The following is a 16,612-nucleotide window of genomic DNA, read 5'->3' on the forward strand; positions in this document are numbered from 1 at the left end:
GATTTAGACATGCTGGAAGTTGACTAAAGGGCTTTTGATTCCTTGGGAAAACTGATCATCTTTTATGAATCCTAACTGGTCCAGGGTAAAAGGAAAGTCTATATTTTCTACCCATTAATTTAGGATGGGGAATTCTCAGTCCGCACCCTCCATAATGGCAGGGAGAGATTTTTCTCTTGCTTACATGCATACATGTATCAGAACATCAGGATGGAAAAGGTCGAGGGACTGGAGAACACAGATGTCACTCAACCTTCCTCCCAGTATATTCTTACTTTTAAGATCTAAGGGATTATCTTGTGGCATAAGAATAAAAGAGAGTTTTATGTAGTAAATCTCCTTACCCAGCCAAAGCTACATCTTAGGAAAGATAAAAGATTACTGCTCTCAAAAAGGAGGCACTGGGCTGGGAATGTAGCAGGAGAGCTCTTGCCTAGCATGCATAAAGCCCTGGGGTTCGATTCCTCAGCATCACATACACAGAAAAAGCCAGTAGTGCTGTGACTCATGGTAGAGTGCTAGCCTTGAGCAAAAAGAAGCCAGGGACAGTGCTCAGGCCCTGAGTTCAAGCCCCAGCACTGGGGGAAGAAAAGGAGGCACTTATAGTGCCCGTGTCCTACTTCCTTATCCCACCACCACCAACCACCAAAAAAACCTATTCTTGAAAATCCTAGAAAAAATGTATCTAACTTTACTTATTAAAAGTTTTTTGGGGGGCTGGGGATATGGCCTAGTGGCAAGAGTGCCTGCCTCATATACATGAGGCCCTGGGTTCGATTCCCCAGCACCACATATACAGAAAATGGCCAGAAGTGGCGCTGTGGCTCAAGTGGCAGAGTGCTAGCCTTGAGCGGGAAGAAGCCAGGGACAGTGCTCAGGCCCTGAGTCCAAGCCCCAGGACTGGCCAAAAAAAAAAGGTTTTTTGGTACTGTCCTCATCCAATATTAAATGTACGTGAAAGAAAGCAACTACAGGTTGTTATCTGAAGGAATTCTCTCGACTCACAGCATTTTAAAATGCACTTCTTAATTTATTTCATGAGTGTAAGCATTTAATGGCCACTGGGTACAATGAAGACATGAAAATTACTTTTGAAATCAGGTACAAAGTACATTGCAATGATGCAAGCGTTTTATAAAGCACTTTATTAAAATGTGTCTCACAAACTAGGAGAGATCTTACTCACCAATAACAGGAAAATCCTATTTTCCATAATAAAAAGCACCAAACAGCATTTGGTACAACCCCTGACCTGGAGTTCTCAGAGTTGACGGGGAACACCCAGGGCAGGCGGTCGGCCCCCCAGGCCCGGCCGCTCCTTCAGTACTTCCTACAGCCACACGCACTACTAACTTGGCTCATCAGATACCAATCATCCCTTGCAGCTACACAGACAGATGAAGTAGGCAATACTGACTTTTATAAAACAAGATTATGAAAGCAGTAGAGCAAAATGTCACCAACTGAAGAACCAGGGATTCCTTGTTTCAGACAGCTTCCAAAGTCAACACTCCATGCAGGCTACTTTTCCTTATGAGAGAAATGTCCGAACAGTGCCCTTGATTACCCCCCTGCAGATGGGGCACTTCCTTAGAGAAGGCGCACACTGCTGGCACACCACCAGGTGGCCACAGGGGATGAAGACGACAGAGACCTCTCTGTCCATGCACACTTTACAAGTGCGCTCCTCCTGCAGTCTCCGCAGCTGCTCTTCCAGTGACAGACCTGATTAACAAACAACAACTTTAGAATGCAATTCGCTGAAACTCATTTTCACTCATTAAAAAAAAAAAAAAGTTACATCTTATGTTGCTTTAAGACTCAATCCTACTTTACCTGAAACATCTTCTGTGGGAATATACTTCATATTCTTTGCCACTAAATGAAGAGAACATACAGAAAGCATCACTATTTCACCTGCTACCTACTGAACGGCATAGACGCCATTCTATATACTAATTACATTTAGGCATACTCTACTTGAACAATTAAAGACATCAGTCTTTTAAAATAAGTGAAATATATAGTTTGTTAACTGGATTTTGCTAGTAAAGAAATGACCATAATCTTAAGGATTTAAAAGTAATTTTCCCAACAAACTCACCAAATAAGTTCTCATACAATGCAGAGTCAATTTCTTGTAGACAGTTTTTGAAGATGTTGGCTGCAGCATTTCCTTTAACTAAAATAGTATCAATCAGTTCTCTTGCTTGTAAGGGTATCTGTGTTTTCTGTTTAATAATATCATGTTCCTGCTTATTAATTACTTTGGCCTTTAAAAGATTATCCAGGATAGGAAGGACACATGTCAATTGTTGGAACAGAGCCATTCTATTCTTCCGAATCAATGACAAGTCATCTTCATTCAAAGACAAGAAAAGAAAAAAAGGCATTAAATTTTAAACACCTCCATGGCTGTACACACATAATGAACCAACCAGCCCCACAAACAACTCAATCAACACATACGGTTTGGAAAAGAAAAGGGAGGTTATGTGCTGTACTTGGGGAAATTTCCAGATTAAACCAAGACACAATTTAGAATATACAGAGGGTCTCTTTCTATAATTTTTGTATTTACATACTAACACACCCTAGGACCCTGCTTCTCTTTTATTCTGTGGGAAGGGAGTGGAAGACTTTAGAAGGTAGTAAGAATTTGCCCGTGTATTCCATCTGCCATGGAATTACAAATACTGACTTCTAGTTACATCGCTTTACTTTCTTAAAGTACCTTCAGATAAATTGCCTCATTTGACAGAAATATTCTGCCAACTAATCAGGGCCACATGTTGCTGTCTCTCACCGGCAGATAGGGAAACACGCAGAAGAGCATGGTGGCTGGTCACAAAGCATCACAGACAGGAGCTGCAGCGCCAGGTGTCACAAGACAGGCTTCTCTCAACACTGCTCAAGTCTTTCATGCCCCCCTGCACGTCTACTGCGGCTTAGTAGCCAAGTACCTAGTGTCCCTCCACCCATCTCAGACGCCTACCCAGTACCTGAGATACAAAGTACTTAGTACAATGTCTGACACACTATAATTGTATAACTCTAGACTTAGGACAGTTTTTTAAACTACCTATAAATGAAGCTTGATCTTATTTAAAAATCAAATGTCTTATATAAAGTGCCAGTGGCTTAAGCCTAAAATTCTAGCTACTGAGATCTGAAGATTATGATACAAAGCCAGCCTGGACAGACAAATCCTCAAAAGCCCGAAGTGTGCAGGCTCAAGTGGTAGAGTTACAACTGTGAGCAGAAAAAGCTAAGAGCTAAGAGCTAGAGCAAGAGCAAGAGCAAGAGCTCAAGACCCTAAGTATTGGTACCCAAAAAAAGTACATATTTTATATTAACTCAATTCACAAAAAACTTCCAGTTAATTTAACATACTTAGGGAATCTGGACATGAATTCCTAAGTATTTTTCATCCAACTCCTTCCAAATGTTTACCTTCAGATTTTCAAAAGAAAATCAAAAGTATGCTGCTGCAAGGCTTAAGTCTACTGAGAAATAAATCATAGAAGAAAAGCCCAACTCCCTTCCTCCTTTACATTCCATGGAAGGGGACTGTTCTGTCCAGCTCACAATTATCAAGTTCCCTTCCTATCGGGCCACCTTCATAATCCGCCTAGCTGCTTGCAAATCTACGTCTGCACTTTCCCTTTCCAAGATCCCCACGCCATGCCCGAGTGCACCACTATAAAAGCTAATCCAGGTCTAATCCTGTCCTAATACAAGTCTCAGCCAGAGGTGTCAATGGCATTCTTGTATCATCCTGCTTAACTCTTCCTGTGCCTTACACAGCCTTTCTCCTACTAGCCCCCCACCCCCATCTCTACAACTCAGTGGTCACAAACTTGCTGAGGTGACTACATGTATTACTGACTTCATGTAACTCACCCTGGGTGCCTCTACTTAGGACCCTGACTCTTTTTACTCTTCTCAGGCCTTTCTTTCATTCAGTCCTTCCTGTTTCCCAGTCAATCTAATAGAATCTGGAAGTGTAGCTCAGTGGCAGGGTGCGCATTTGTGAAGCCGTGTTTAATCCATAACCCACCCACCCCCCCGTAAGTCACCAACAGCCCAATACCTGATGCTATCTCTTCCGCTTGTCTTTCCTTCTCTTCTTCTCTTCTTTCATCTTCCGCATTAAGAAGTGCTGACACAATATCATTAACTGTTTTGTAGTTCTCCCCCGTGGTGAGGATTCTACTCTGAACGGTCTGTCTCACCAGGCTTCTGCTAAAGCCCATCTCTAGAGCAGCTTTCACCACTGGCGTGTCCATCATGACTGCATCTTCTGAAGAACTTTCTCCGGGTCCAAAACGAACAACTATTTGAAAAAAGACATTCTGAGTATTAAGTTCCATAGCCAGAAAACTATGGGAAGAACAATGACAGCCACTCCTCTCGCAGCCTGATTAAGGAAATGAGCTATGCATCCGTTACCTGCAACTCCAAGAGAAGCTGAATTTAATAACCGTCACTGAGGCATACCTAATACGCTACATTTTTAAAAATGACTTCCAGAGTACATCCTAGCTATTGTGTCTTTTAGAATTTTCCCCAAATGATCTAGCACCCATTCCTTTTTGGAAATGGCGAAGTGTTCATTGTGGACGTGGGCCTGACATGCGCGAGGCCCTGGGCTCCACCCCCAGCCCTCACACACATGCTCACTGCTCGCACGGCAAACCGTCACCACACGGAAAGCGGGCTGCGACGAGGTGAGGCTCAAGGTTCAAAGGCTTCTCTAGCTTTACAAGGCCGTGGGCTTGACACACTGCGTCGCAAGAGGAGTAGGGGGGCCAGAGAGATAGAAGCTGGGGGCTCCATGGTAGAGAACTGGCATGTTTGAGGTTCAAGGCCCTGGATTCCATTCCAAGTGTGCACACATGCACCACCTGTACATACATGCCCATGCACACACACAAAAATTGGACTGAGAGCTGAGGGTATATAGGTCAGTGGTAGAATGCTTGCCTAACACTTAACAGAATATGGGTTTGATCTCTAAACTGGAAAAAGATGGCTGAGATCAAATAACATGGAGAAATATAATAAAATAGGAGACTTGTTATCCAAAATGTGTCTCAAAGTATAATGGAAAAGTGTGATTAAGGAAGCGCTATGATACAGACAAATGCCATGAAGCTATATATATATATATATATATATATATATATATATATGGTGCAAGGTGATTGGGAAGCAAGAAGCCATCTCACACAGGGTCGGAAGCATGTCTGGTAAGCAGGAACGCTAGCTCATATTATACTTGTGTCAAACTATACCCTTTTTCACAGAGCCTTTACTGCCATCTGCTGGGGAAATATTAAGAGTAAACATACAAAGGCACAATACTAAACATGGGTACTGAGTAATCTTGCCCCAAAACTAGGCTCTCTTTCTGAAAAGATAACATCAAAGCAGAGACTTGATCCCCAGCAACATGAAAGGAAAAAACCACTAACTCAAATGTCAAAAGTTAAGAAATTAGCTGTGGGAATGTCTCAGGTCTTGCAGGCCAACAGAATGACACAGGTGTTAAACTGGAAAAGCTAGCTATGTCCAGATGATGGGCAGCTTTGTAAGGAATATGCATTTTATTCTAAGTTTGCCAGAATATTCTAGGAGGGATTTAAGCAGCAGACTGGCAGTCTAACTTTTTTTAAAAGGTGACTGGCAAGTCAGTGGAGATGAACTTTATGGGGTAAAGTGAAATCAAGAACTGAGTTAATCAGTATGAGATGGTTTGGGGGAGGGGGAGGAGTAAGGATCAGAGAAATGTTGTAAAAGAAGAAGGACTTTTGCAAACTTAAGAAAAACTGGTTGTAATGCAAAGTTTTTAAGCTTAGCAAACCCCATTCACTGAGATGAGGAAGGCCAGTAAAGCAAATCTGAGGATGAAGGACAGATATATATTTTTGGTTTTATCATATTACTGAGACATGTATTCGATAATTACCTTTGAGATTTAAACAGATAATTGAACATTCCAGCCTCCGACTAACAAATTAAAAAAAATCTAAGCTGAGCATGAAGACTACTTGATCACTTAGAAGTGTAAAAATGCACTCATGCTTGTAATCCTAGCGACTCAGGAGTTTGAGATCTGAGGATTGCTGTTCAAAGCCAGCCCAGGGAAGAAAGTCTAGCACTGTGGCTCAAAGTAGTAGAGTGCTAGCCTTGAGTGAAAAAAGCTCAGGGACAGTACCCAGACCCTGAGTTCAAGCCCCACAGCTGACAAACAAACACAGCAGCCAACCAGAAAGGGCATGGTGGTAAGACTCTGAAATCCCAGCACTGGGGAGGCTAAGGCTGGAGGACTACATTCAAGGCCAGCCTGAGCTTCACATTGAGACTGTCTGTCCCAAATGCATTCACGGTGCCCAATGCTAAGAGGTCAAGTAACTGACTGGCAAACACAGCAGTTGTTAGTGAACATGACAAGAGAAGATGTTGCCAAAGCAACATTTACAAATCAAGAGTAAGGGACCAGACCTAGAATCCAGAGAATGAGGCCAGGCATGGTAGGGCCTATCTGTAAGTCTAGCACTTGGGAAACTGGGCCAGGTGATCACAAGCTCACGGCCAGCTACATAGCTAGCCACATCATGTCTCATAAACAAGGAAAAGAAAAAAGGACAGGAGAGGACATGGATATATATATAATGTGGACTGGTGATTTTGCTACTGAGAAGGAAAAACTTTCTTATGGCTTCTTTGATTCTATGATTTTCTCAGGGAAGCAAGGAAGGAAAGAAAACTTAGAAATTTATGGATAAAAACGTGAATTAAGTCATTTTGAAATTGGCAAAGGGACACCCCCTTGACACTGGTGATTACAGGCTGTGAGACGGGGTAATTTCCGCCAGGTCTGCCACAGAGCTAGTCCCCATGTCTTCATCAGGTAGTCCCTGCTTTCCAATACTAGCCAATCAGGACTCCTGCCAGCCCTCCAGCGCCAGGCTCCTGGGATTTCACACATCTCCTTTCTCTGTTCTAAGAACTTAACATCCTTTGCTAGCTGTAATTAGTACATAAAGTACACCGGTTTGGACACCACAATATATATTGCATACAGGTAACTACTGACAAGACATGGCTAAAATTAAGTTCCAATCTGAAGACTAATTTAGCTCAATCTTTAAAGATATGTTACCTGAGCCTGTTCTAAGCCAGGCTAGCTTAGAGGTACCCCTTCCCCCCAGGCCACCTGCATGTGTGGCACTGCTTTGAGGGATTTGTGGCTCCTACTTTTGCCTGCATCTTGCCTCTTCAACTGAAAAGTAGGCACACTGGCAAACTCGGAATACCATCAATTGTAGCTAACTTAGTATTGTTAGCTTCCTAGTATTTTTCTTGTATCTTTCCTCAGCAATACCCCCCTTCCTTTTTTAAAAATTAGTTTTGTGTGCATGCGCTGGTCCTAGGGCTTTAACTCAGGGCCCTGCCTCTCTAAGCCACAGCTCCATACCTCTAGCGTTTTGGTTCACTTAATTGTAGGTAAGAGTCTCTCTTATCAGCCCAATCTGACTTTGAGCTGCGACCTCAGATCTCAGCCTCCACAACAGTTAGGATTACAGGCATGAGCCACCAGCGCCCAGCCTCCTTTCTCTTCTTTTATATACTCTTATAATTAACATTCTCATAAAATTTTCCATTCTATATTTAAAATACCCTTATACATACTTAGTGGATCAGCATTTTCTTCCCCAGCAGTGTCTGAAGTTGACAACAACTATAAAATACAAAAAAAAAAAAGTTAGCAGATAAAATCAGAATTTCAAACAGTCTAAAGAGTAAGTTTATAAATGTACATATAAAACAAAAATAAGATCTTGCTATGTATAGCAGACCAGCTCAACTACGGAGTCCAGGTGGACCTCAAGCCTGCCAAGTACTAGGATTCTGGATATGTGTCATCATGCCTGGCAAAACTGGTCGTTTAAATACATGGCTTTCCTTGTTGTACTGTAATGACCACATAGCTTTCCTTAAACTTCATCTACCCCAAATTAGAATTCAAGTACGACTCTCGCTTCAGTAGAACACGTTTTAATGGTTTCTCATTCAATTTGGAAAGTAACAACTGAATGGGGTTACTTTTAAGTGGTCTCAACTCCTAGCCAGATGCTGGTGGTTCAGACCTCTAATACTAGCAATCACCTGAGAGGCAGAAACTGGGAGGACTGCAGCTGAAGATGAGCCTGGGCAGGAGGCCACCTGGCCCTTCTCAACCAAGAGCTGGGCTGGTGGCCTACACTCACTACCCTACTGTCTCCGCCTACTAAATGTGGGCATTACATAGCCATCATATACCAAAATTTCAAGCGCTATCACTAATATAGATACAAAATATGTAACCAAATTAGTAAGAACACAGAAATAAATACTGCTTGTAATAATAATGTCTGTAATATCAGAATTCAATGTTATTTTTTTCCTTTGTTGGTGGTAATGAGGTTTGAACTGAAAGCCCTGTGCTTCCTAAGTAGGTGCTCTACTACTTGCGCCATACCTTCTTTAACACTTTACCAGGCTGGCCTCAGACCAAGATCCTAAAAGAGTTCTGCCTCCTGTATAGGTAGGATTACAGGCATGAACCACTAAGCCTAGTCTTCAGTGTTAATTTTTTAAATATATTTACCTGTTCAAGAAGATGAGGATATCTTGCTTGAATCTCATCAACAAACTCCTGACCTTTCATACATATCAAGAACTCACACCTAAAATAGGAGAATACTTTTAAAAATTATTTCATACCAAAATATAACCTGATTATTCCCTGATTATTCAACCCTTTTTTATTACACTCATAGCAAAGGCACTTTACTAACAACCAGATGTGTAGTCCAGATGTGAGCCCTCGCAAAGAACAAGACCTGATCTCAAAATAACCAGTGCAAAAAAAGCTAGATGTGCGCCTCAGCAGTACAGCACCAGCCTAGCAAGTGCAAACCTCATTACCACACCCTACTCCCCTGCCCCACCAAAAACACACAGCACGATTTTCAGTTCTAAGTCCTAAACATCTAATGTACAGCATGATGATATGACTCTCTCCTGTATAGCTGAAATTTGCTGATAGTATATATTGTTCTCATGAAGGGAATAACAAAGTTTCTATGTGAGATGGTGGGTATTAATCCTGATGGTGGTAATCTTATATCCAACCATCCCTGCACACTACATAAATTTAACTTTGTCAATTATACGTCAAAAAGCTACAATCACAAAGTGCAAGAGGCACATCTGATAAAAGGCTTGTATGCAGAATGTACTAACTCTCAGGACTTAATTTTTTTTTTTTTTTTTTGGCTGTACCACAATTTCAACTCAGGGTCTTAGGCTTGTTAGGCAAGCACTCCACACTTTCAGCCCTTTCTAACACTGGCCTCAAACCCCAATCCTCCCAAAAGGAATCCTCCAAGTAGACAAGATTACAGAGATGAGGCACTATTGTCCAATAAGACTTTTCTTTTAAAAAGTATAATTTAGTCTTAATTTTTGTTTCTTAATTTTCAAGGATAAAAAAATTAAATTGAGACAAACACACACATATGGTATTTAAAGTTATTAAGAAAATACTATATTGCATCAGAATAGCTAAAATGAAAAAGACTGACCATGCCAAATATTAGTACAGATGTGTAACTCCAGTAAGTCATATACTGCCAGGTAAAATTAAAATGGTAGTCACTTCAGAAAACATTTTGGCAATTTCTTTTTATTTTCTTCACATTTTTATTAGCATCAATTAGTTATACATGAAAGCTTCCTTTTGACATGTCCATATGTGCATACAATTACTTCACCTCTATCATCTTTCCAATCCCCCTCCCCCTGCAAACCAATCTCAACAAGCTTTACTGCTCCATTTTCACAGGTGTACATAAAGTATTTTGACCATATTCACTTTCCTTTCCCCTCTCCAATCAACCTAGCAGTTAGATAGTTCAAATCCACAGCTGGCCATATAACCCATCAATTCCATTCCTAAGTATACACCTAAGAAAAATAAAAACATATTTACCAAATGCTTAAAATAACCCAAATGTCCTTCATTTAGTAAGGAGGCAAACTGTGATGTAAACTCTAATGCAATACTTAGTAATAAAAAGGGAACCCAAGGAACATGGATGAATATCAAAAGCACCATGTTCAGTACAGGAAGTCAAGACTCAGTTGCAAGCTGTACAATTCATTCTATCTATATGACAAGCTGCATGATTTTTTCTACTTATATGGCAAAACTACAGGACAGAGAACAGACCTGGGGTAGGAGGGACCTGAGGTAGTGGGATATGGAGTAGGAGGAGAGAGTGGCTCCCAAGGGGGCTGAGGAAACCTTTTAGGCAATGGAAATGTCCAGTGTCCTAATCATGACTGTGGCTAGATGACTGTATGCAAGAAAACTCATTAAATCAACTCTGAGACCTCAAAAACCTTCACTTTTTAAAAGAAAACAGTGAACAAAATCGCCCACTCCCCTTTAAAACAGAATATTGTTAGGGGATAAAAGAAAATCTACTGAATTCGTACAGAAGATGGTAAAAAAAAGATGCAAGCATCCTGAATATCCACGCTCGTCCCCCAGAGGGCAGCTCGTCTAATTGCAAATTACTTTTATTGTTGACTGGTTCATCTCTGTACTGGTATAGACATGAAATGTCTATGCTTAAAGTAACTGGCTTGGGGCTGAGAATGTGGCTTAGGGGTAGAGTGCTTGCCTAGCATGCATGAAACCCTGGGTTCAATTCCTCAGTACCACATACACAGAAAAAGCTGGAAGTGGGGCTGTGGTTCAAGTGGCAGAGTGCTAACCTTGAGCAAAAGAGCTCAGGGACAGTGCCCAGGCTGAGTTCAAGCCCCAGGACTGGCAAAAAAATAAAAAATAAAATAAAATAACTGGCTTTCTAATTGTAAGTTTTACTGTTGACTGGTCTGTATCTATACTGGTCGAAGACATCAACGACAATGACTCTGTGGCTGCTCCCTACTCTCCTATCTCTAATTCACAAGAGCACAGACTATTAGATCCCTAGCATACTTGATGAGTAAGTGAACGGGGCTAAAATACGCTGATAATGATTATCCAATTACATTTTTAATTTACTGACATAAAAGCTTACAACTGATACCTGTGGCTTTCAGAGAAGCACTTCTCCCTCAGCTAACCATTTTAAGCATAACACAAATTTCAAATATAAAGATTTTTTGATTCATAAGGCACAAGATATAGCAAATCAAATGCCAGAATTCTGGAGACAGTTTTGGATATCCTGAGTTAAGTTTCAAATCATATGTACATACTTCCATAGAGTCACGTGGGAATAAGTCATCTAAAACTGTGACACTAAAACATGTTTCTTACAAAATTAATCCTAACTAAATTAACCATGTAAGTTTCCAGAGGGAAAAAAGTCAAACTATATCTTGATATACTACTGATGACCTAAGAACACAACTTGCCTGATGTTGGTGGCTCATACCTGTAATCGTAACCACTAAGTACACTAAGCTCTGAGGATCACAGTTCAGAGCCAGCCCAGATAGGAAAGTCAGTGAGACTATGACCTCTAATTAACCACCAGAAAACTGGAAGTGGTACTCTGGTTCAAAGTAGTAGAACGTTAGCCTGGAGTGACAAAACTCAGGGACAGCGCCCAGGCCCTGAGCTCAAATAATGTACTGGTCCATAATAAAATATTTTGTTAGGTGAAATTTGTCATTCTATTTCACACAAAATGACAAAAAGGTTTTTAAATTTCCTGAAGAAGTTCAAGAGACTAAGTGGTAAAATACACTTTCACAAGGTACACAACGGTAATCTGCATGAATCTACTTAAATATGATGACTGCAGTCAAATTAGAAACAAAAAGCAGAACCGTGGCTGCCAGAGGATGTGTGGGGAAAGGAGGTAGTGTGTGGTGCCAACAGTTTTGGTTTGAGAAGATTAAAGGTCCCAGGGATGAATGGTGATGAGAATATAATAGGACTTACTGCTAACAACAGTACACACTTAAGCATGGCTAAAATGGCCAGCTTTATGCTATATTTTATATAACTAATAAGTAAAATAATAAGACAGTAACTAAAATAGTCTAACCCAGCCCCTTCATTTTACAAATTCAAGTTCTCGAAGCTAACTCAATTACAAAGTCAGAACTAATTTCTAATTCTATCCCACTAATCACTAAGTCCTCAAATTCCTGCTAGGCTATCATTAAAAACGTTGAGTGGCTGGAGATGCAGCTCGGTGTTAAGAGTTCACGCCTGGCTGACACAAAGCCCTGCATTCCATTTCAAGCAGGTAAAATAAACAGGAGACACACTAGCCAGAGGGAAAGCAAGAGACAGACACTTCGTAAAAAGGAAAAGCTGTACGGCGCTGGCCATCGTTATACATGCCTATAATTCCAGCTCTGAGGAGGCCGAGAAAGGAGGATAAAACTTCAAGGTCTACTGTGGCTGCATATGGAGACTGTTCCCCAAAAACTAATACATAGCCACAACCATGTAATAAGCGCAGTCCTACTTCTTTTAAGCCCACATTTTTTCAAAACAATTACTTTGGTGGGGGTTTGTAGTGTAGCTCAGTGACAGCATGTGACTAGCAGGTGCAAGGTCTTGAGTTCAATCCTCGGCAAGTAAAATAAAATCTTAAAATTACCTTGGAAACCATTTGGCATGTTCTACCCACGGATCATCTCCAGATTCCCAACACCTCAAGCCACCGTCACAACAAAAGCATTTGACATCATCATTGCGATCTAGAGAGGAAAAAGGCCAAAAATTGGCTATCCGTATGTCCTACTTACTACATGAGACAAACTCGACAGAATATACAACTATTGGTGTCTTACCCACGTAATAGAAACCAGCACTTGCGAGCTGCTCGGGCTGAACTGGAGCACTGGGTGGCCAGTACATAAATGTTCGCATTCGAGCTGCATGTGTCTGCATGCTCAGATTTGAAATACTGAGCCTCAGGGTTTCCAGGGAATTTTCCAAAAACGGACAGTGGGGAAAATGCCTCCGATGTTCTGACATGGCATCATCCTTCGGCTCCCAGTTACTCAGCTTTCCACCACAGGCAAAACAGGCCACCCTGTCTCCAGGTCCTATGTAATAAAAGCCAGCTCTTGCCAGTTCTAATGGCGACAAAAAGCTCAAGGGCCACCCATTGTAAGTGACAACTCTGGCTCCTTCAGTGCTCATGGCGTAACTGCAGAGGTTTGTCCTCAATGAAGAGAAGTCTTCCACTGCTCTAGAGCGAAGAGGGTTTGGCGCGAGGCTGGAGTAGGAAGTGCTCAAGAGGCTGCTGTGTTCCAGAGGAGGGGACAAGGAATGTGCAGGAGCATTTCTCGCTGGAGAGGCCTTCTTGGAGGGAGACTGCTGCAGACTAGCTGAAGTCAGGCTCTGAGCAAAGCTGCAGCTGGGGTACAGCTGTTTGTGCTTTCCCGCAGGACTGTCCCCTGGCTTCCAGTTGTCCAGCATCAGGCCACAGCAGAAGCACTTGACCTTGTCCTTCACCCCGGTGTAATAGAAGCCAGCCCGGGCGAGACTCCTTTCTGAGACAGGAACCCCGGTGGGGAAAGTCGAGTATGTGGACATGCGGTACAGCTCACAGGAAAAGTCATACTTCATTTTTTGCTTGTCTTCTGTCCAATCTGACAAGATGGCACTATCTTCCATTATACACCTAGTTGATATGTGGGACCCTCGGATAACTTTGGGAGGCCGTTTTGTGCATAAGTAGGTAACAGTGCTTTCAGATAACTAAATACTTCTATGTCAAATTTCTCATCTCCACACTAAAGTGGATTCTGACCACTAAAAGGAATCAAATAATAAACTCCTACTTACCTATAATTCACTACACCTTCATCCTATGTAGATGAATCTCTCCTAAATGACCAATATACTACTTAGTACTCTACGAGATTATATTAAAAACCTTTTACTCAAAATCTGATAAAAATCACTAACCTACTGAAAACGTTTATGAATTTCTGAAAGCATTAAATTTTTTTCAAAAAAGTTCACATTCTCAAAAAAATTAAGCAACTATAAAACATATAAAGTATGCCTTTAATTTGCTTTTGATGATAAGCAATGAAGCCTGTGTATGAAGCCAAGTACTGATTATGCCACAAAAGTCAGCTCGCAGGCTTTAGACCCTCATAAACACTTTAACAGGGCATCCTCATTTTATTCTAGCTACCACAAGTCATTACTGTCTCCTACACTTAGCATCACATAAAACTTCCATAGCTTCCATAGAGTATTAAGAGTGGATCATATTAGTTTCGGTTAACTGTGGGAGAAGGCAACATCTGAAGCCTGGTATAGTATATGTGACGAGTGAATTTTGCTGAAAACTCACAAACTTACTCTTTATCTTAAATACTTAAATTTCCACTTCTAACTCTACCACTGGTCAATGGACAGTATTTTCCCCATAAACTTGTTAACCATAAAACTTCACAACGTACACTTTTTTACACTACATGAGAAAAATTAAGCTGCTCTTCACTTAGGGGCCCTTTTGTTATGAATCTGAAAAGATAGCTTTTGTTATCAAAAATGCCTAACAAAATAGTGTGCCAACAGAACTGACTATACTTAATGTACTACTAATCTACTAGCCGTCTTTCTGAAAACGCTCCAACGAGACTTTTCAAATATAACTCACACACGAAATTACACTCCATGGAATTCGCACCACATCCCTTTTATAAAGGTTTACGGTTTCCACGGTGGGGCTTATCTCTGCAGAGGGCTAAAAATAATGGGAAAGATTCTTCAGGGCTGTTAAGTCTGAAAAGGAAAGGGGGAAAGAAAACGGTAGTTTAGAAAAATGTGCTTACAGGTCAAATACAGCTTAGAGACTCTTCCACCTCCTCGGTACAGTCTGGGAATGGCTTTGATAACACTGCCTGTGATAACACGGCTCCATTCCAGCCATTTACCCCCCCCCTTTCTGGGAGGCAAACCTCGGTTCGCGAGTGCAAGGCGCTCTCCGCGGCACACACTGTGTGTGTCTGAGAGTGTGCCCTAGAGCGTGCCCCTTAAGAATGAAATAGAAACAGCCTTCCCACACAGGAAGACGGGGTGACCTGGGGCTCCTTCCCTTCCGGACTCAAAGGCGCCCCGGCACTGAGCCGGCGCTCGGGGTGGGGGGAGGCCAGCGGGCCCCCCTCCGCGTCCGTCCTCGGGACGACCCCCGAGCTCCGGGGCTGGGCCCTTCAGCCAGCCGAGGTCGCCGGCCCCACCCGGACGCGCTCGGCCATTCCACCGAGGCCCGGCCGGCGGCCTGCGCGCCCCGCGCCGGGGCGGCTCCCGGGGCCAACCCCGAGCGGCGCCGGGCGAACCGGGAGGAACCGGGGCGGGGGGGGGGAGGGGCGGGCTGCCCGCGGACCGCCGGCTGCTCACAGCGCCCGGGCACCCGCGACGGCGCCGCCGCCACACCGGCGTCGAGGCCGGGATCCGTCGGGGAACCCCGTCCCTTCGGGGGGCCTCGCCCGCCCCGCCGCCCCCGGAGGCCCGCCCGGGGCCGCCGCACTCACCTCGGGCCCGCGCGGGGTCGGGGCCGCGGCCCGGACGCCCCTCCCTCCCTCCCTCCCTGCTCCCTCACACCGCGAGGCGGCGGCGCCCACAGCCGCCCAGCGCCGGGACCCCAACCGCGGCCCCGCCGGACCGTTGCCGGCGCGCAGTGACGTCAGCGCGCCCGGCCGCCGCGCGAGGGCTCTCGGGAGTCCGGAAGTGGGGCGGCCGGCGCCCCGGGACGCCGCGGCTGGGACTGTGCGGGGCCGTCCCCGTCCCCGGCCCCCGGCCCCCGCCCCCGGCCCCCGCCCCCGGCCCCGGCCCCCGGCCCCCGGCCCCCGGCCCCCGCCCCCCGCCCCCGGCCCCCCGGCCCCGGCCCCGGCCCCCGCCCCCCGCCCCCGGCCCCCCGCCCCCGGCCCCGGCCCCGGCCCCCGGCCCCCGGCCCCCGGCCCCCGGCCCCCGGCCCCCGGCCCCCGGCCCCCCGCCCCCGGCCCCCCGCCCCCGGCCCCGGCCCCCGGCCCCCGGCCCCTGGCGGCGCTGCGGGACCCGCGGCCGCGGACGACGTCCCCGGGGCTCACCGGCCGCGGTCCGTTCCGAGCCGGGGCGGCCCCGGAGCGCGCGTCGCCGGCCCGCACCCCCCCCCTCCGCGCGCGCCGCCCGTCGCGGACGTCGGGAGCGCGCTTCCCGCCCGCCGGGGAACTCCGGGGCCGCTCCCGCTTCCGGCCCCCGCCGCGCCGGCCCGCCCCGCGGGGAGCGCGAGGCTCCGCCCCGAGGCCCGCGTGGCCGGAAGCGCGTGCGGCCGTGCGTCACGCAGGGAAAGGGGAAGCCCGGGCGCCCGCCCGCCCGCCCGCAAGGGAGGGAAGGAGGGAGGGAGGGAGGGAGGGAGGAAGGAGGGCGGGGGCGCGCGCGGGGCGGGGCCTCCCGTGACGTTTCTTCACCTTTCTGCTCGCTCGGCGGACTCTTTTCCATACTAAAGCGCAGAGTCGTCGTCGATCGTGTGTGCGCGTGCGCGCGCGCGTGCCGGGCCTGGGGCTCGAACCCAGGGCCCGGGCG

General features: G+C 45.3%; 1 protein-coding gene across 2 annotated transcripts; it reads right to left on the reverse strand.

Annotated features, from left to right (window-relative positions):
- Positions 1-1,124: 1,124 nt before the first annotated feature.
- On the reverse strand, positions 1,125-14,998 carry Birc2 (baculoviral IAP repeat containing 2). Of its 2 annotated transcripts, XM_048344043.1 has the most exons (9): positions 12,877-14,998; positions 12,684-12,783; positions 8,657-8,735; positions 7,699-7,747; positions 4,094-4,336; positions 2,268-2,359; positions 2,105-2,182; positions 1,837-1,878; positions 1,587-1,725 (listed from the first exon to the last, which is right to left on the reverse strand). In XM_048344043.1, exons 1-8 carry the CDS (start codon positions 13,706-13,708, stop codon positions 1,864-1,866), a joined length of 1,488 nt encoding a protein of 495 aa, XP_048200000.1. In that variant the 5' UTR covers positions 13,709-14,998; the 3' UTR covers positions 1,587-1,725; positions 1,837-1,863. The 2 variants fall into 2 exon arrangements, with proteins under 2 accessions (XP_048199999.1, XP_048200000.1); XM_048344042.1 differs by having other exon boundaries at positions 1,125-1,725; positions 2,105-2,359; positions 12,877-14,993.
- Between the last annotated feature and the right edge of the window lie 1,614 nt (positions 14,999-16,612).

This window comes from Perognathus longimembris, chromosome 3 (genome assembly GCF_023159225.1).
Source record: "Perognathus longimembris pacificus isolate PPM17 chromosome 3, ASM2315922v1, whole genome shotgun sequence".
Taxonomy (NCBI): Eukaryota; Metazoa; Chordata; class Mammalia; order Rodentia; family Heteromyidae; genus Perognathus; species Perognathus longimembris.